We start from the raw sequence: 21,475 nt of genomic DNA on the forward strand, positions 1-21,475 counted from the left end.
ACAATTCTTGGACTTTTTTAATCGACTGCCAAGATATTCCGGTTTTCAATTATTTCAGTCTGTAACTGCAGTGGTACAAAGCCGTTTTGTGCAAATTTTGGCGCTGCCTAAACTATTTTAACTACAGGCTTACCTTTTAGAATTATCGTTTTTTCCCAGTACAAAAAAATGAAATTTGTAGGAGGAGTAACGCAACTTTGCCATTAACTTTCTTGCGTGGGACGTTTAGTTTTTTCGAAAATCATGTTAAACCAATTTCTATTCATAAAACCTTCTACCCTCTCCCTTCGATTTCAGTTTGCTCGTAAATTAATTTTCCTAGTTTTTGTCGTATTTTCTTCCCTTTGCAATGGGTAATAACTAAATGTTGGCAATTATCGTGAACATTAATTATTGAGTTACTAGTCTTTATTTATAACAGCTGTCGTTAACATTGTATTCTCAATGCTTCCTAACAATTAAATTTTATTGCTTTCTAACTTAATTTATACTATACTATTTTAATATATTCTTGTCATTGATATAGAAATAAAAAAGGCATTATAAATAAAAAGAATATTTATTGGGTATAATTTTCAAGTGTATATAAAACTGATGGTATTTCTTGGTTCTTTGAGCGCAGTTATACTTAACCACTTAAAAACACTAACACGTACTAACATTTATTACATTTGAAAAAGCTCTTCAATACATTTACACAATACATACAGCAACACGACCGATATTCGTACATATTTTGACAATAAACAAAAGAATGCAACATTTTAAAGGAAACATTTTTCCAATAAAAAAACAAAAATGGTACATGATTTAAATAGAGAATCCTTACATTTAACATTCATTTTTTTTCTTTATTCATTTGTTTTTGATGACATTTGTAGTATAATAAAAAAGAGGTTTTAGTTTTCAATGTTTTGTTCAGTTAGATTGCATGGCGTTGGTAATGATCTCCCTTGAAATGATAAGTCTCTGGATCTGTGAGGTGCCTTCGTAAATCTGGTAGATCTTGGCGTCTCTCATGAGTTTCTCGACGGGGTATTCAGTGTTGAAGCCGTTTCCTCCGAAGATCTGGACAGCATCAGCTGCAGCCTTGTTGGCGATTTCCGAAGCGTGGCATTTGGCTACCGACGCGAGGACTGTGTTCCTGATACCTGTAGCAAAAATCGAATGTGAAAAACTACGGAATTTCAGTAGAAAATTGTTGATCTAGTTTTGCACTAGACATTAGCATTTGTAACGGATTATTTTTTATGGCCAGTTTCCAGTCTTTAATAGCTTATCAGAATCTGATCTGACAAATAAACCATAACTTTTGGTTTCAGAACTGGGATGATATTTGACACAAAGTATAAGCAGTCATTACCTGGCATATATTATTAACTGTCAGATACTATTGGTAACTAGTGAAATTGAGCCTTAAAATCGTACAGAACAAAGAGTGAGTTCATCTTATTTGTGATACAAAACTCTTAATACATAATTCATTGTCACCAAGTCACCTTTGTAAATTTTGCCTGCATGACCTATTTGTATATGTTCTGATACCGCTATTTATTCCACAAAAATTGTGTAACGAGTGCTCTGTGGTCTACTTTTTAACAAGCTCATGTCAAAAAAGTTAGCCGCTGAACTCCAATTTTTTTCGTACTGTGACATAGTGTATGGGAAGTGAACACTAACAAGTGACAACTAACAAGCTATGTATTCAATACTATATATGTAGGCCAATGTGGTCTGCCAACTTCTTCGGAGAGGCAAAGTTAGGTACTTGACGTAAATGCATATATTACCGTGGTCGTGGATTGGTGCTGAAAGTCTTGAGCTCTTATGCATACTTTGGGGCCTATCTCTTAACAAAAGCACGTATTATATAACTTAAACCCCTAAAGTCCTATTTTACCCCCCTTTTTTATTCCTCCCAAGTTATTGCACAGTCATTACCTACTTCTCAGGGGTAAAGTTACTTGGTTAAGTAGCATATATTACCGTGGTCAGCCATCCAAGCGGCCCTCATCCACGCAAGGCGAGCGGTCTCCACGCCGATGGCCATGTCAGCCAGCATGAAGGCCACGGCCTGGTGACGAGCGATGGGTACGCCGAAAGTCTCGCGCTCTAGCGCGTACTTTGTGCCCTAACCTCTTAACTTCAGTACGTATTATATGACTTAACCCCCCTAAAGTCTATTATTACTATTTAATCCTCTTTTTTATTCCTCTGAAGTTGTTGCACAGTCATTACCTTCTTTTCAGGGTAAAGTTACTTGGTAAAGTAGCATATATTACCGTGGTCAGCCATCCAAGCGGCTCTCATCCACGCAAGGCGAGCGGTCTCTACGCCGATGGCCATGTCAGCCAGCATGAAGGCCACGGCCTGGTGACGAGCGATGGGTACGCCGAAAGTCTTGCGCTCTAGCGCGTACTTTGTGGCCTCGGTGAGGGCACGCTGGGCTAAGCCGGTGGCACCTGCGGCTACCTGTAAGGGTTTCAAATAAAAGTGGTTGTAATTGTGGAGCTTATTTAGGCATCTTTGACAGTCGTTATGGGTAGTCAGACGCCAGTAAATCCGACAATCAGTCATACAGTCTGAGGGTACTGGGTTGCCCAGGTAATTCTGGGTTGAGGTCAAAAGTCGGGATAGGCAGTCGCTTCTTACAAAACGCTGGTACCTACTCGGCTGCATTGGGTTAGATGTGAGTCTACTTTTAATAAATGAAACACAATTTTATAAAAAACACAGGCAAAAAAAAATCTGGTTTAAACCAGAATTTTATTTCTTACAGTTAACTGTAAACTTCCTACAGTTAACTGTATGAAGTTTGTATGCGTTCGTTTGTAGTCAAATTGTTTTTTAATAAAACCTTTGAAACCAGTATTCTTCTTTTACAAGAAATCTTGGGACGTGCAAAAAAGTGTGGCTGAAACATCGCAACTGTATGCAGTTGTGGTGCAAAACATAGTATTTATTATCCATTCTTAATTTTTGTTTTAATTAGGCACCGAAAACCTCATGTTTCTAATAACAATATTTAAATTGAACTCATTAAAAACACCACACTTAGACCAAAGAAATGGCTAGGCAGATGCTACTAACACGACATTAAAAAATATGGACAAAGCCAGTCAAATCCAAACAAAAACATTACCTCACAATTACAAGGTGAAACATTATTTCATACGAAAACAACTTGAATGTATGCTAACTAAAAATAGACGAATAAATCGCTTGACCTCAATGTAACAACAGAAAGCAATAAATGCAGTATGGGTCATGGAATAAGGAAAATGCGGAGATACCATGAGGCAGGTAGGTCAGACTGGGCTGCGGGATTGTTCGAAAGAGTTACCGCGGCCCTGGTACACAAAAGGCCTACGACGGAACACGACGGTTTTTAGTCTGTAAGAGTCTGTCACTCCCTCACCGCTGCTAACCCTCAGCGGGAGGGGTGATTTGATGATTTTGAAGACGTTAAAAAAAAGGTAGGTCAGACTCACGATGGTAGGAAAGAGCGGAGATGCCATAAGGTGGGTAGGCCAGACTCCTTCCTGTAGGTCAAATACTGAAGGAAGGTTGTGATTAAAACGATGAGTTACCACTAAACTAACGAGGAAAGACTTTTGGTCTTGCAAAAAAATGGGCGGATTCCAAAGAATCTTATGAGGGTGGAGCTAGCAACTTTCAGAGTCCTCTGAACACTCACTTTTTGGCGACGCTACTTTCTTAAGAGATGTTTTGTTATGGCATCTCCGGTCGTCATTTAGTTCTCCATGGACAGACATATTTGTCATTGACATAGCGTAATTGCAACCCAGACTAGAACTCTTCACGGAACTATCGATTTCTCGAATGAAAACTCAATTATGGAAGCGAAGGGTGAATATGTGGATACTTTTCAATCTTTTTTACAGGAAAACTGTTGAAATTGATTGCAGTGTTTGGTATGGAGATAATTGGTATCCTGTTGATTGTTACAGGTTAGTTTTTATTTGGTATTGGAAAGTAGTTCCCGGGAAAAAGTTAGATACTAACTTCGTTTATAGGAACATTATCATCTATCCAATTAGCCGATGAGTATTGGTACCTGCTTAATTGCAGTTGTTGTTGAAGATTGTTCTCTTGAAGACTTTAAAATGAAGTAATTTTAAATTACAACAATGTGTAATGTTATTTTTTTTATTCAATTTACGCTATTAATTGTAGCAGATTAATTGTAGTATTCAATTACTTTATTTTACAAACAATTGTCTAGGTTTTTCAACCTCAAATTGCTAGCGCAGCGAACTCGACACCTTAGCGCTTTAAGCTACCAATATTTTACTTTTCCATAATTACCACTATTTTATTTAATAGCAGCGACTACCTATCTGACCTCAAACAGCGACTGCCCATCTGACCTCAAGCACACAGGTTCGCGGACACCCTTGAGGTGGCAATATGCATTATGAAGTAGATACGTTACCGGTGGGCGGGTCTTGTCGAAGGCTCCCATAGCTATCTTGAAACCAGCACCTTCTTCGATCAGCACGTTCTCCTTGGGCACGCGAACATCTTCGAATGTGATGCCACGGGTGTCTGATGCACGCTGGCCCATGTTTTGTTCCTAGGGATACGAAAATTGTTAGAAATGTTGAATAAAAATTGTGTGACAATTAATTGTTTAGTTGTTTTTTGGTTTATTGCACATAAATTATGTATGAGAAATCATGCAAAGATTAAATTTAAGTAGCTTCAATCATACACCATTATAAACGAGAAAGTTTATATGCATGGATCGATGTACGGATACTAGTTCCTCTTTTGAGCGAAAACTACTGGATGGATTGTGATAAAACTTCCTTAGTAATATAGCTTAAATATCACAATAGCAGATAGGCTACTTAATCCCGGGGCAGGAAATTATTTCCTCGGGAATTGGGTGGAACCGCTGACAGAAGTTAGTTTGTATTTAAGCACACAAACACTACAAATAAGTAGTTTCAATCAAAAGAAAGTAAACAATTGAAGACTCTCGCATATCCTTGGTTATTTCAGTCCTAGAAACTAGAAACTATTCTTCAGTTGTAGGTTAAGAAGGAAGTTCAAGACATCAGTTATGTAGGTCAGCAAATAAATACATTCAATAACGATGCAAGGGCGTCATTGATATATATTTTTAAAGAAGGTCTTTTTCGCTCTGTATTGAATTATGTGGAACTAGTTTTCTTTAATATTTAATTAACTGCAGGGCTCGAGGAGCGGGTTGTAAGTAAATTAACTCGGAACTCGTGTTAGCTGAAACGTGTTGGAATATGACCGCAAATAGGCATCATAGAAATAGATTATAAGAAGAAAACTAATTTGAATGTTTTTTTTTAAGTTTCACTCTTTCTCCGGCTCCGCAAGTGAGACATTTTCGTTTAATTTTCATTGTACCTATGTGTTGTGTAAAATAACGCGCACCTATACCTTTAAAATATGAATACACATTGTAAAGTTTTAATTAGTATTGTAAAGTTTCAGTGTGAAAATGCGGAAGGGGGAGCGTCATTACAGCTTACATGAGGATTAAATGTGTTGATTTACTTTTGTTTTAAAGAAATTGCATTGCAAACTTATAGGTACCTACTATCGGTTTCTAAACTTACTATTATAACAATCTGTACTAATATAATAAAGGGGAAACATTTTTTATTTGTTTTTTTCCTCAGGGCTGGGAAGCTGCTGCACCGATATGAAAATTCTTTCACTATTGGAAAACTACGTATCCAAGTAACATTAGGCAATATTTTATCCCGGTACAGGCGTTCCAACGGGACACGAAATAAACCGTGGAAAAACTGTATAAGTATACTCTCACTTTAAAGAATACTTTGGCTTGAAAGAATACTATCCATTTTAAAGAGATGTATATTACCTTGCGTCCAGGAGAGACTCCGGGCCAGTCCCTCTCGACGATGAAGCCGGTGAAGGCCTTGCTGGCCGGGCACTTAGGATCCGGGTTGGTTCGCGCCAACACGAAGTACCTGGATTTGTGACATGGTTCTATCAAACACTAAACTAACGGATAAAGATTATCCTTTATTCGTGTAATCTGCATAACCCGACCTCGCGCTTATTCGCAATGTTTTTAGGGTTCCTACTTAAAGGTTAAAACGGGACCCTATTAGTAAGCTGTCCGTTTATCGCCAGGCTGTATCTCATAAACCTTAATAGTTAAACAGTTGATATTTTCACGGATGATGTATATATTATTACTGCCGTTAAACTAGTACCAATAAATACTGAATACAAATATTTTAGGGGTCTTATACAACAAACGTGATTTGCTCGTTTTATAGTTAAAGCATGACATTTTTTATTCATTATAAGGAACCCTGCGTGCACTACTAAAAATCGCATTGTTCATTTTAAAATTGCACAGCATTAATTTTAATACATTTAGACATACCACTGTTAATATAAACATACCAGTTGGCCACTCCTCCGTTGGTGATCCACATCTTCTGTCCGTTGATAACCCACTCGTCTCCTTTCTTCTCGGCGCGGGTTTTGACGCCGGCGACATCGGATCCGGCACCCGGTTCCGTTACACAGTACGCCTGGATTTATAAAAGAAATAGGATAGATTGTAGGGTGATGTATTGATTGTGGAAACTTAAAAATGGGGTCAAGTAAAGACCATTCCATTAGTCCAGTAGTACTGGACAATCACCTCACAATATTCACCGACCGTCCATGCGAAGTCATACATCGAGGAGAAAAACAATTTACCATCCAGATGCCTTTGCGTACAGCAGTCGTCTCTATCGACAGATTGAAACCGGCATACTTACTTAACGAAGAGGAAATCACTCCCACTTCCTCAAGCATGCAGAATAAGCAACAAGCGTCGCCATCACGCTTCCCGAGCATAGTGCCACAACCAGCAGCAGCGGCAAAACCACAGCGTGACACAATCGTCACTCGTTCCGGCCGCACAGTTAAACCAAACGTTCGCTTCGCTTAGGGGGGAGTGATGTAGCGACATGAAACGCATACAACCTTTTCGACTCGCAACCTTCAATAATGTCAAATTCAAAATTTTAAATTTTCAAAAGCTGATTTTCGTTGTCGCAGGCGTACTCATATAAATAGGGCGCCGCCCGTTTAAATAAATAAGTCGACACAAAATCTTCGTGTGTAATTCATCTCCTTAAAAGTGTTCCGTAAATGCTCCCTAAATTTAGGTATTCGTTGGTGAAAACGGGCATTAGTGGAAGATAAACTGGGGAAGTTTTGTACTATGGAGTTCGCAACAAATATTATTATATCTGTGATCGGACAGAAAAACAGAAAATGGCCACAAAAGAACACAAATGTTTCAAAAACTACAGGGGTCCCTTCGACTAGCATGAAGAGTGACAATTATTTAGGGATTTAAACAGTCTGTGAAAATTCACAATTTAACTAATGGACGTTTGATATCTGATGGAGACTCCAGCATTGATAGTAAAATTCTGCAATCACGGCCTTATCAAGATGAAGGTGATATCACAGTGGAAAAAATTGAATGGCCAAATCATTTACTGAGAATTTTTTGCAAACTTATATGCAAAAAAACAATAATGAGTGTAAGGTCTGTCGTCAAGCAACCTATCGCTAAAAACAAAGACAATAAATGTCGTTTTTAATTAAAATAGATAACGTTTAAATGGGTTAGTGGCATGTAACAATTTCATCACATACAACAAATGTTGCTGAAAATTATAGTTTTGAGCATTTTGTCGACGCTTCACATGAATGGCTGGCTTATTGTTTGAACAAAGAATAAGCTATGCCATACAACGTGTATCAATGAAGCCAGTCCTTCTGGGCTTCTGGGAGAAAGGGGATGCTGAGGATTACTTCGACTTCTTAATTAATGTTCTTTTATAAACATCTTTATTTTAGTTTAGTATTTTTTAATAATTGAAGCGTATGTATACATTATGGTGTGTTCATATTTGTAAAATAAACGTATGTATGTGAGGTAATAAAAAAATAAAAAAAAATCTTTTAAAGTGTTTAACTTACAGGTTGCAAAAGTTTCAAAACATGGAAAAACCTTTTTTAACAGTTTGTACGACACCCTAGCGCCATCACATCTTAGCTCGGTAGCTTGTGATAGCACGGCTTATATTTGTTCTTCTGCAGATTTTAAACTTTGCAGTTGCCAAAATTGTAATGTGTAATAAATATAGTGTGAATAACATTCACACTAATTTTAAAGAAGATGGATCAAAATTGCCCCACGTCCTATAACTTAGCGACGTATCTCAAAAAAAAGATAAAAATTAAAAAAAAGAGATTTTAAAGTGCTTCGGCATTTTCGAGGGCTTTATGCCTGTAGCACACCTCCGCTGCGAAACCCAAAAATTCCCTGCTCTAACATACAAAACTGACTATGATGTTGTCTCTTTCTAACATGATTTCGCTCATTTGCTTAGGCGCCGTCTACATCTCCGCCCGTTGTCCGCCCGTTGTCCGCCAGGGAACGAAATTCGGTAAACTGGTCAAGTTTTGACGGGGGGTTATGATTTGGTAATAGTTATAGTCACATTGTGCAATTCACCCATTTTTTTTTCAACTAAGCCTTCATACAATTTTACCACGGCCCTAGTACATAAAAGGCCTACGACGGAACACGACGGTTTTTAGTCAGTAAGAGCCTGACACTTCCTCACCGCTACTAACCCACAGATGATTTGATGATTTATGACGTTGATAAAAAAAAGCCTTCATACAATTGGGGTTAACAAAATATGTCTTGAACACCAATGGCTAATAAAAAGGTGAAGGAAAACATCTTCAGGAAACCTGGACTATGAAGTCTGAAATCACCAACCCGCACTGAGCAAGCGTGGCGATTAACGCTCAATCCTTCACCGTGTGAGAGGAGGCCTGTGCCCAGCAGTGGGACGATAAAAAGGCTGTGACTTTATATTGTTATTGGAGAACTAAATTGTTACTGTTTTTATACGTACAGCGACATGGTACGCATGCAACAAAATGTGTGCTAGGTATGAATGTAGATGGATGGAGCGGAAGAGGAAGACCTAAGAAAAGATGGATGGATCGCCTGAAAGATGACATGATTAGGAAGGGAGTGAGTGTCAGTATGAAGAATGACAGGGGAAAAGGGAAGAGGATGACATATTGCGCCGACCCCAAATAAAATTGGGAACAGGGCAGGAGGAAGAAGATACTTACAGCGACAATAGGTTCCTCAACGAGTCTTCCGAGGTACTTCTTCTGCTGTTCCTTATTACCAGCAATGATCACGGGCATTTGCTAGAACACAAAACTAACGATATACCACACTAATATATAAACAGACTTGGAATAAAAAAACTGTTACTGACAAAAAAAACTACATAAAATGAGATGCCATAACGTAGAAATTATTTGAAAAAAAAATAGCAAGTTATTTCATCTATAGGGTTATTTATAAACATTACATATAGGTATGTTAACTACAAGATAATATAATAAAAAAGTATTGTTATTATAACACAAAATAAATGTTAATAATTATTTCTATAAGGGTTAGTGTTTTAGTAAATGAATATAACAAACGAACACACCGAAACATGCTAAACTAAAGAGTCCATATTATCCTTGATACCACTAATTAAGTATTAGTTAATTGACATATCTATAATATAGCCACTACTTTGTAAGTTTTCATGGAATAAATTAGTAATTCGATGTATGGTATTAGGAATGAAGCTTAAATGACACTATGGACCAATTTCACCAATAGTTGATTACTTAAACGATTTTATAAAAAAGCTATTAACTAGGGGATTGGAATTTTCATAAAACCTTATTTTAGTCCAACTTTCATTAAGTAATTAATCATTTTGGGAACAAATTTTTTGTCACCCTACTGTCATATTTGATGAAAATGGTCTCAAGTGTCAAGAAACATATAAAGTTAACATTAATGGTCTATTTAACGTCTGACTATGCAACTAAGGAGATATGGTCATGCAAATAAGCCAAAGCTGGGCGCAGAACCACTCACTCCAAGACCACTGGCTTCCATTGCTGTCATTATGCCAGTACACCCGTAGGCCAGTTCCTCAGCTACCATACACCCGTCAAAAACATCCATATTCATACCACCTGCAGGAAACGACACTCATGAGCTTAACGGTATGGGGACGAAATGACGTATGGAGACCATGGAGTAAAAATGAACGGAGATGCCATAATGCATGTAGGTCAGGCCCATTCTTCTAGGTCAAAAACGTAATGTGGGGATGACCGAATTTGTTGCGAATGAACTAACGAGGCGTTAAGTTCCTTGAGATACTTGTCAACGCTTTTTTGGTATTACAAAAAAGAATCGGGTCGAAAAAAGGCTTGTAAGGGCAAAAACAATAACGTTTCTCGTCCCCCGCACACCCGCATTTTGGCGCGGTACTTTCTTAGGAGATATGGCACCTCCGTTAATCAATTTGTTCTCCATGGACGCTACAAAATACAATGAACAACATAAATGTTCTAACTTCAGCTTCAATGCCAGCATATGCTTAAGTTACACGAACATGTGCACAGTTTCTCAGTACCCAGTTATTTATAAGTACATAAGACCTATTATTTCTTCGTTGAAGGTATCTAGTACCTACGTTGTCACGTGATCGATCTAATTGCGTAACGATACTAGACATAATACAGTATAGAGTAACCTGTAATACATCCAAACACTTATTGATGAAAGTACATAAGCATATTTAACATAGAACATACACAGAACCATTACCATTTCCTAGTGTTACCATACATAGAAGTATCAAACAAAAGTTATATTACAATTATTCGAAGTTAACATTTTGAGAGAATGTAAACTTTTTCTGTTTAGGCGGGATTTATACCTAACTGGCCTACTTTTATCACGTCATCTGCCTTATTCTTACGTTACATTTCTTAAACATCACTACAAAAGATTCAATTCAATTCACAAAGCTTTGCTACATAAAAGTACCTAATCTTATTCTGATGTTTTCGTAAGTAGTTTGTATAGAATAGCCTCATACATTAAATAAACAATGTTTGCTATAGTTTGTTTTGGTGCATCTTTATACAATAGGTTTGCATACTTACATAGTACTTATTTGTGTGGTTAACTAAGTTTTGCATAAGTATGAATCCTTAATGGATTGTTTAAAAATTAATGCCAAGAATTTTATACTCTATAGTTAGTAATTTTGTCTGAAAGAAGAATAATCGTTTTAAGTATCATGCGCTTATAAGCTGTACATTGACTTTTAGAGATGTTACGCCAATATGAAGTTAATGATTTTAGTTCCGTCAATGATAGTAATTAATATAAGGTGCATAGAATAATTTATAATCGATACCTTTAAGTTATTAATAGACATTAGAACAGCCAATTTTTACATAAAGCTGTCATTTTTATACCCCTGTTATTTTATAAACCCGAATGATATTATGACCCAGTTTTTCAGTAGCTACTCAACCTACGTTGATGGCACCTCAGATTGGTCAAGAGCGACTGACAGAAAGAACTCACTCCTAAGTTCGTGCCTCCGACGGCGGTGGTAATTCCAGTACATCCGAAGGCCATTTCCTCGCCTACAAGACATTCTTCAACCACGCCTAGGTTGCCAACGCCCCCTGGAATTTCTCTCGAAGTTCAAACCGACTGTTCACTTATATGATGATCGTTATTCATCAAATAATGATGTTGTGGTGTCAAAGAACAATGTCAGACGTCCATAGTAACTTTAGGCTCAATAAAAATATTTCATGTACAGTGAAAATTCTTACAGTTTTTGGTGTGGTTTAATGTCAGAAACTTTTCTATGTTTTCCACTTTTGCATTGAACTTCTCAAAACCAAATTATTAAAACGAAAAACCTGAACTCGATAAACAAAATAATTACTTATTAAAATGTTTTTTTTTTTTGAAAAGTTCTAGATAACAATTAAATATTTTATAAGAAGTTAGTATTTTATATTTAAATTGTTGTAGTAAAGAACTTTGTGTCCGTGAGAATTTAGTTTTAAAAGTTGATTGGGTGGGCCGAAACCTGACATTGTTCTTTTCCTGTATTATGTACTATTGTATAATTGAATTGAGCGAAAAATTCTGCAGGAATACATGAATGTTTCAATACCTAGATGAATATTTTACTTCTTAATATATTTAATTGTTCTTAACACCTTTAATGTATCGTACTTGGGATATATAATGTTTAATGCTCTTAATAAAAAAGGATTTAATAGTGTATGTAACCTTCACAAAGTCATAATAATTCTAAACATTTTTCGGTTACATAATTAAGGATAGGACTTTATATAAAGTCTTTAATCGCGCAATCATTGATTTATACAACGTGGTATGCTTAACACTAGAGTTACAAGATGAGTTAAATATTAAATAGATTATATCTGGTATTACAATACTTTAACAAAATATTTTAATAACTATAGATGAAGGTATCATTGTTTGAATATCTAAGTCTTGTCTAACAGTAGGTTAAAAAGTAGTCAATTAAAATAGTTACATAGACATGAACGTTTATGAATACCAGCTTAATAGGTAACATTAGTTAATTACCTTCTAGTTGGTTCATGTTAACATTGCTGATACTTGAACTCTTGTCGATGAAATAATGACTGAAATGAATGCCTACTTTCTATATTTGGAGATGTGACAAACTTGCCCAAACCATAAGAAATCTGAAGGTTCATGCTATCACCGTAAAATCACGCACAGAACAGTATGCTTACTCCAACATCAGTGATAGTCAAGGCCGCCTTAATGCCCGCGCATCCGAACGCAAACTCTTCGCAAACGAGGCTGCTTTCAAATATTCCTAAACCTAAGCCCCCTGTAAAGTATTCCATCACTATCAAATATAACACTAACACACTATCCTACCTAACTGTAAACTCATCGTAACATTATATGCCAACATCCTTCACAAGTTAGAAGCGTTGCATAAATATAGCCTTTATACTCAAATTCTGCGGAGTAAGTTGACTAGATCGAAATCACTAAACTTTTTACGTTATACACGTCAAGTTACTACGCAAAATGAAATGTTAAATAATAATAATAAGGTGTTAAAGCCTTATTCCATGAAAACCTTCCAATCCTGGTGTAAGTTTGGTTGTAAAAATAGTTTCCATGCTAAACTTACACCTATGGAACTGACGGTAACTGCGGCAGTTATGCCGGCGCAGCCGAACGCCATCTCTTCAGCTATAAGACTAGTTTCGAAAACTCCTAACCCCATGCCTCCTGGAAGGGAGGTTTGAATCATCATTGGAGTCAGTTCAAAAGTGGACATAAAAATATTTCGGTCCCCGCACCAATACAATATGGTGGACTAAAGTGCAATATGGTGACGTAAGCGCTGCCCAGATTTCAGGAATTTTGGAATACAACCTAGGCCTATTTGAAGTCCATAAGTAGTTGTCCATAGGTCACCTCTAATGATCGCCAAATATCCTAGTTTGTACATTGTGTGGGACTGTAAAGACTGAGGAAAAGTCAGTACCTAACAGAATCTACTTATTCGCTTTATAAATATGAAAAGTGTGTGTTTAACCTTTGCTTCCACATCCTTTGAAATAATTCATGAATACTTAGCAGCAGGAAATTATATATATAATAAAACGGTGTAAAATTTTAGCTCTATAAGTTAAGTTTGCTTGACGATTTGGCAACAAATTCTATCTGATTATTTCGTGCAATATTAGAGTCGACATCTAGTTCATATTTTCTGAAAATAATAAACATTATTTCCCTTTTCTTTTGTTGCTAATTGATCGTTAAATGGCACTGCAATTCTTTTTTATTTTACCTTCATAACAGTATTTAAAATAACTTTTTATCTCCATCTTATTTCTCTTCTACAAAATTTTCTATCATTTCTTTTCAATTTCCTTCAGACTCGTTCACTGAACACGGATTTCCTACAAGCTGTCAGAATCTCGGTAACAGCTTCGAGTATATTTTTATCTTGCCATCCAGGAAATTGACCCATATTTCCAATATGACCCAGTTATTGCGATCTCATTTTTAATTGATTGCTTTAAACTTATTAAAGTATATAATCTTTTTAACCCAGAAAGTTACTGATCACTATATTTTGCTTATTTTTTTCATACATTTTAAAATAAATATGTTGCAGCCAACGCGAACGATGACATACTAAAAAACTGTTTTGACAATAATAAAGCGTTGTCAACACTATCTGTTGAGGAAAACAAATAACAAATATGACGACCTTGAAAATCGAACTTTGGACCGAATCTTTGGCCAGTTTAACCTTTGCACAGCTGCTAAATTCATCGTCATTTTTTACGGAGATACTGCGCGGTACATAGTACAGCAATACTATGGTCTGAATCTATTCTAATATCTTGTCTTTAGTTACACATACTGATTTTAACTAAGTTACTACATAGAACACGGGAGATAGACCTACAAAAGACTGTCTCTTCTCCCTTTCTTGTCTTATTTTTATCTGGAATCTATATCGTACAGCCATCACTTGGAGCCCTACTTTTGCTTTTCAACATTAACTTGACCATCCTCTGAGTTCTAATCGTATCTATGTGTATTTTAATTCCCCAAATTAACAAATCAGGTTGTTCTTGCCGAAAACCTCTCCAAAGGGTCCCGAAAGTCTCTAATAAAATCCTAATTCTAAGCTAAATTCTTTAGGCTACAAAGAAATGGATATCATTACCGCAGTGTTCGGGGATGTGTCCATTCATTAGGCCGACCTCCCATGCCTTCTTGACGATGGGCCATGGGTACTCCCCAGTCTTGTCGTACTGCGCAGCTACGGGGACAATCTCTTCTCTTGTGAACTTGCGAGCCAAGTCTTGTAAGGCCTTCTGCTCTTCGCTGAGCTCTGAAAAATATTAAGATAGTTATGTTATTAGTTGAGAATTCCTCTGTATGGCTACCCGCCCACGTCAGACTTTTTGAAGGAAAAAAATACTGATAGCAAGAGAACGACGCACACGTCTTACAAAAAGTCGGTCGAAAAATCCTAGTCAGGAAGTGATCGGTCCGATTATCGGTCTTGCAAAAATCCTGACGTGTTCAGCCCGTTTTGGAAGTCATTAAGCTGTGGGTAATGGCTGTCATTTGTATATCTAGGATTATGGGTAGCCGAGTCAGAAACCAGTCTTAACAAGATGTGGAGGTCAGAAACGCAATCGCTCTAACAAAAATACTTGTACTAAGATTTTCAACAGAAAGTAAACCCGACGTTAAAAAAGGCTAAGCAAATGATGATTACAAGCAAACATTCTTCACATTACATACATGACATGACGTACATAGGATTGTTACTAAACAATGTACGTAAATTAAAGAGTCCAAAGTCTGATCGCGAACCAGTGTCATTATCGTTTTGTGTACGAAAGATAAGAAAAATATTTTATTGGAGAAGATATACATTATTTGTCTTTTAAAAGCGTCAAATAAACTTAGTATTCAAGGTCTTTTTCAAAGTCCAAAGAACTTTGCCTCTCAACACAAAAGATTACATATTACTTTACGTGCATTTGCCTTAACCAAAATGTCATTAAGTTAGTGTTATTTAACAAGAACTCTAAAGCTGTATTATTCAAAAATTAACCTACATCCATACCGGCGCCAAGTCAGTGCAATTAAAACTAAATATTTGCCAAACATGGACAGTTTCGCAATAAACTCGTTTAGATATAAATTGACCTGTCCTAAAGGTAATTATAGCTACTGGAATTACTGTTTATATTAAAACATCATGTTTACGAAATATGCCAGTTATTGATTAACACAAATGTAAACCTTAGGAATACAAAGTGTACTCACTTTTTGTGACAAAGTCACAAACAAGTCAGTAAGCAAGACATTGTTATAATTTTAATTTAATTACTTAAAGAAACTTAGACAAAAAAAAACCAGTTTAGTATACTTTAAGTCTCTTTTAACGTCTTTAACAAAATAAGAAAACAAAACGCGACCGAAAGAAACAGACCTGTTGTAATATTAGAGCAGAAAAATATAATTATTTTATAAACACGTCTCAAGAAGGCTTTCATAAAGACTTAGCAATTTCCAAGTATTTCAGAAAGTAGGAAATAGTCTCTCTCTGTTGAATATTATACTTAAAACAGTCTATGAGATGAAATTACGGAATCGTTGCAATAAGCTCTGTGTGGGACGTCGCAATTAGGTACTCTATATTTTTAAACTGTAATATCATCTATGTAAGATGGAATTAATTTTACGCAATGCAGACCATAGAGTAAATAGAAATCTAGTAGAACAAGTATACCTATCAACACAAAAACGGGTATGGCAAGATTTTCAAAATTCCTGTGTGCTGCTTAATTACAGTGCATTTAAATAGCAGATAAGTAATTAGCCGACTAGAGATGACTCTTCATAAAATCGATAGGTAAGTAACTTAGTAGCGGACTTTGTATAGTAGATTGTGAATACCACGCTATCTCGTGGCGAAGTACTTTGGCATCTAGTTACATCCACATTGTCAGTATTCGATAAGAACTTATCGATAAAAAGGTATAACATATAAGCCGCTTGGGTTCAAATCATCAAGTGTGCCAGTAAATCCGGATTATAAAAGATATTATTAACACAACACTATAAAATTACATAATATCACGTTTTTTTATATTGTTATTGAAATAGGTGGGTCACATCAATGTTAACGGCGATTGTAAGCGAAATCTTATACGTACGTCAGTGCGTAAAATATGTGCATTTGAAAGTAGTGAATAATTCACACCTGAACCTAGCCTAATACATATATTTATCTTGTTTAAAACACGTCAAGCAGTGTTTCATTGGAACATTGTTCTCTATTTATTTAGAATATGCGCAGTTGAAATGCTTTCATTTTACAATTACATTTATCGCACAGCTAGATCTAAAGAGAGCTAAGATTTACCTAAAAAAAACACTTATTGGAAAAGACGAAAGACTCCTCCATCTCTTTGCTACAATAAAGATTCAGTGAAATAATTAAAGAAGGCACCCATGGCTTGTCAAGACGTGGTCATAACTCATCATAGATCATCTTTCCTACTAAGTAGCTATCCTACGATATTGTTACTTTGTATTTGCAAATGGTTGTATAATATTGTATTTTATTTCGTTATGTTGACAGCCAGTAGAATTAGGTCGTTTACTAATAGCCAATCAAGTCATAGAGCTTATTTATTTTTCTCTTATTATATTTTGTTTTATGTTGTGTTAGTCATGTCATGTCATGTCATTTGAACATTGAACATCTTTGGCAGTCGTTATGGGTAGTCAGAAGCCAGTAAGTCTGATAACCACTCTTACCTAGGGCTATTGGTTTGCACAGATAACTGGGTTGAGGAGGTCAAATAGGGAGTAGTTCCTTGTAAAACACTGGTACTCAGCTGCATCCGGTTAGACTGGATGCCGACCCCAACATAGTTGGGAAAGGCTAGGCAGATGATGATGATGTTTTGTAAGTCATGTACATACACCTACTACTAAACTAGAATTTCACCTACATACATTATTATATTATGGGTATGGAGTAAAATTTCTTACCAAAGCACATTCCAGTGGTAGGCAGGGGTTTTGCGGCCGCTACGGGAGCTGTGGTCGACAGCTTTCTGTAGATCGGCCTGGTGGCGCGTATCACCTGAAAAATTCACGAGGTTATTTCAAACCCTGCTATTGAGAGGGTTGTTTAAGGATGAACTGCACCATTAAACTACATATAACGATAACCAGTCAACATGCAACCGTCAAATCTTGTAATCAGAATCAGGCGGTTGATTATCGTAATAGGTAAATGGTGAAATTCATCCTTAGGCATTCGCAGTTGTAAGGAGAGCAAATAATGCAAATTGCATAGGCGTAAATATATAAGACACATCGTTAATCAAATCGCAACATGATCATTAGAATATACCTGTAATTATAAAGTAAATATTTAACTTGAAATATCCATTTTAGAATATAATGGATTAATCAGTCTAACTAGTCTGCGTTTTTATAAGGAACTTTCTAAACAAAAATTCTAGGAAAATAATTCTTATATTATAGTTTCGAAAAACATCTTTGTCATTTAGATGTTATTTCCTGAGTATTATTTTGTGTGTATTTTATCTAGATAACAGGGAACAAAAGATTTTCCCAGGTTGTTATTATGTAAAACGCAAAATAAATGTGATGTCATGACAGTTCAAATGTTGATTGTCATCTATTTTCAGATTTACGTTGGTACTTATTTATTACTTAAGTAAGAATATTTTATTTATTTTGTAGATAGATCGTTGAAATATAGTCACACCTCGCCGTTTTTGATATCAACCAGCGTTAAATGGGGCCAAATAATTAAGATACTAGTCAAACAACTAGTTAAATTCAAAATTAACATTCAAAATAGGTTACTTTTTATTCAAATCGTATGAGAATGCCTACAATGACGTCACAATTTTTTCTCATCTAATTGTACATTAACGTTGAAGGATTTGATACTTTCTTCTATCTGCGATTTTTGCCCTCCCTGCTATAATCAGATTATTTGTCCATGTTTACTCACCACGCTTGCTCAATGCGGGTTGGTGATTTCAGACCTAACAGTCCAGGCTTCCTCAAGATGTTTTCCTTCACCTTTTTATCAGCCATTGGTGTCCAAGATATACTTAGAATGTATATACAAACTTGACCATCCTGCGATGTGTCATCTCGTCAAAAACCGATTCACTAGCTAGTTGACCCAGTTAACTACCCAATTTGCTAAGGTTCTAACAGACAGATTTCATTAATATGTAATATGTTTGTAAACCATTTATCTATCCCACTGAGATAACAATTACGTATTTTTAAACATTACCAAGAACAATAGAATGACCTATAATCCCATATATCAAATATTTTGTCCTTTGAGACTGAGTTATGGATCAAAACAACCTTGAGTGGAGCTAGTCTTAACATAGTGGTATTGTATTCATTCATAGACAATTTAATCTAAGTGACTTTGTTTGCTTGTTATACGAACAGGAACCGATGCAGATGGAATTTGGTCTGGAGATAGCTGGTAGACTTAAAGATAGGATGTCATGATATGAGCACGACAGCTGAAAGGCTTATTTTATGAGTTGGAATGTCATCAAATAAGCACTCCTGAGTAAGAGTTTCATCAACTAAAACCACCTTTGTTCTTTCTAAAGTCCTATGTGTACCAGGGCTGCGGTAACTCTTTTGAACAATCCCATTGTCCTGGCAGATAGTTTGTAGGACAGACTTTAAAATTTTTAACGAAGCATCGTTTTTGCCTAATAGTTCACAAATACAAAAAGTAGAAATCTAGTGTGAGCATGAGCACAGAAGATGTGCATCCACAATTCATCATCCTCATCATCTCAGCCATAGGATGTCTACTGCTGAACATAGGCCTCCCCCTTAGATCTCCACAGATACCAATTACTAAAATTAAATTAATATCTTCATAAGAAGTAGATCCAATTGAAGATGCTAATATTTAAATTCAAGTTAATTTAAATCGCAAAGTTGAGTTTACAGCACAGCTAAGTTTATACAAGTAAAATTAAAACAAATTGCATTATGATAATGTTTGGAAATATACAACAATCCAGTTAAGAAAAAAGATAAGTTAAAAACCGGTCTCTAAAATATACAGTTGTTTTTTCCAGTTTTTACCTACTAAAAACATTTTCCTTCGTTCATATCTCTTATTTAGCCTGTTAAGATTAAATTGAAAATAAAAATAATCAGCTCGGCCATAATTCATTTCTTTTATTTTACCTACTTGTTTTACGGGTAATCTTATCTATTTTTTTATCTTTACTATGGAGGCAATAAGCTGTAAAGGTAACAATGGAAGAATTTTTGGCATGTGGGTTAAAGATCAGAGTACAAATATTTAACAATAGTTTACCTATATGTTTTTAAGTCGCTCAGCAATAAGTAGGTAACAGAACTTCAAAAATTTTAGGTTTTGCATGCATGCATAATGCCTAAAGCATGATCATGGTAACTCAAATAAATACATGTATAATAATGATTTTTCTAAAATAACTGTTGGCTGCTGGATAAATATGTCATTTTGACAGATTTTGTAATACTTATCTGACTATTTAACAATCTACCCTTACATATTTCAAATAATATATTCTTACTAGAGATTTTGATATAAATTCCTATCTTTAGTTAGTAAATTAGTTAATTACATAGTTAGATAGTTTATTGAAATCCACTGCTAATGTATGCCATATACCTATTCATTAAAATCTACTCTAACTCTCAAATGTGTAGACTGACATTAATTCTTGAAAACATTAGCATTTGTTGTTGATATCTTAAAATGTCCACTGATGGACAGAGGCCTTTGTCAAGCCATTGAGATGTGTCCATAGTCAATGTTCAGGTGAATAGACATTGACATTGAAAGTCTATTTAGGTCTTGTGATAGCCTGAATGTAATTCAATGCATTGTCTAGATCAGAATATAAAGTATGTGAACCTATTGCAAGATTAGTGTGTCAAAACACTATATTGTGTCATAAGAAATACATTATTTTTTGCTAAGTTTGAAAGAGTTTTGTGGTTTCCATTTTAATGATCTATGGGTAGCTTGTAGCTATGGTTTATAGACCCCTCCAACGCCCATATTTTTAAAATAGCATAGGTATAGGCCACAACTAACCTTAAACGCATTGGCAAAACATATTACATCAACAACAATGTCATTTTTATAGGAGGGTCAAAATAAAATGTATCTCGATTATATAAAAGTGAATTAATATCGAAAATTAAGAGCACAGTTTTTAAATAATGTTGTAAATATACATTATCTAGTAGAAAGTTAAAAATATCAGTAGTTACATAGTCTACGCCTTTGGTTCAACTGTTCATTGAACTTTGGACTTCGGACTTCACAGTAACTGAACGCAGTCGCAATTATCTTTCTGCATAAGTTATTCAAATATACATTTACAGTTAGAAACATAATCAACTTAATCATTATTAATATAAAATACTTCGAACAAAAATCGATTACACAATTTATCAGGTCACAAAAAGAAATTTCACTTACTTGAGTAATAGGATTCATTTTGAGTTTTTCTGCTTACACCAACAATAATACTTTATGTATTTTTATATTACTATACTTAATAAAAAGTTTCGGACTTTGATCTTACTAAATTGAACTATGGCCTTGTTATTCGTGAAACATGAAGACAAACAAACTCCTGCGCCGAGTCGACGTAAGTGACGTTTATATATAACGCGGGCCAACAGATAACAAATATCAACGAGAGAAGATTGTTTACTTGTTTTGAATAGTAGTCTTTTGGCTCACATGCAACTTGGAGCCGTGATTATATTTTTTTAAATAAATTCATTTTCCTCTGCTCGATAATGATGTTTAGTCTTACTAACGCTACTGTGTTTGTATAATTACGACCAAAA

At 35.5% G+C, this 21,475-nt stretch overlaps 1 protein-coding gene across 3 annotated transcripts; it reads right to left on the bottom strand.

Annotated features, from left to right (window-relative positions):
* Window positions 1-540: 540 nt before the first annotated feature.
* On the bottom strand, window positions 541-21,291 carry LOC110373858 (medium-chain specific acyl-CoA dehydrogenase, mitochondrial). 3 transcript variants are annotated; one of them, XM_064036060.1, is made up of 10 exons: window positions 21,099-21,291; window positions 17,582-17,675; window positions 14,727-14,894; window positions 13,170-13,270; window positions 9,205-9,285; window positions 6,445-6,575; window positions 5,891-5,999; window positions 4,457-4,597; window positions 2,283-2,472; window positions 541-1,151 (listed from the first exon to the last, which is right to left on the bottom strand). In XM_064036060.1, exons 1-10 carry the CDS (start codon window positions 21,114-21,116, stop codon window positions 919-921), a joined length of 1,266 nt encoding a protein of 421 aa, XP_063892130.1. In that variant the 5' UTR covers window positions 21,117-21,291; the 3' UTR covers window positions 541-918. The 3 variants fall into 3 exon arrangements, with proteins under 3 accessions (XP_063892130.1, XP_063892127.1, XP_063892125.1); XM_064036057.1 differs by lacking the exon at window positions 13,170-13,270 and adding an exon at window positions 10,022-10,122 and having other exon boundaries at window positions 21,099-21,290; XM_064036055.1 differs by lacking the exon at window positions 13,170-13,270 and adding an exon at window positions 11,534-11,637 and having other exon boundaries at window positions 21,099-21,289.
* Between the last annotated feature and the right edge of the window lie 184 nt (window positions 21,292-21,475).

The sequence above is a fragment of the Helicoverpa armigera genome, chromosome 1 (genome assembly GCF_030705265.1).
Source record: "Helicoverpa armigera isolate CAAS_96S chromosome 1, ASM3070526v1, whole genome shotgun sequence".
In the NCBI taxonomy this organism is placed as follows: Eukaryota; Metazoa; Arthropoda; class Insecta; order Lepidoptera; family Noctuidae; genus Helicoverpa; species Helicoverpa armigera.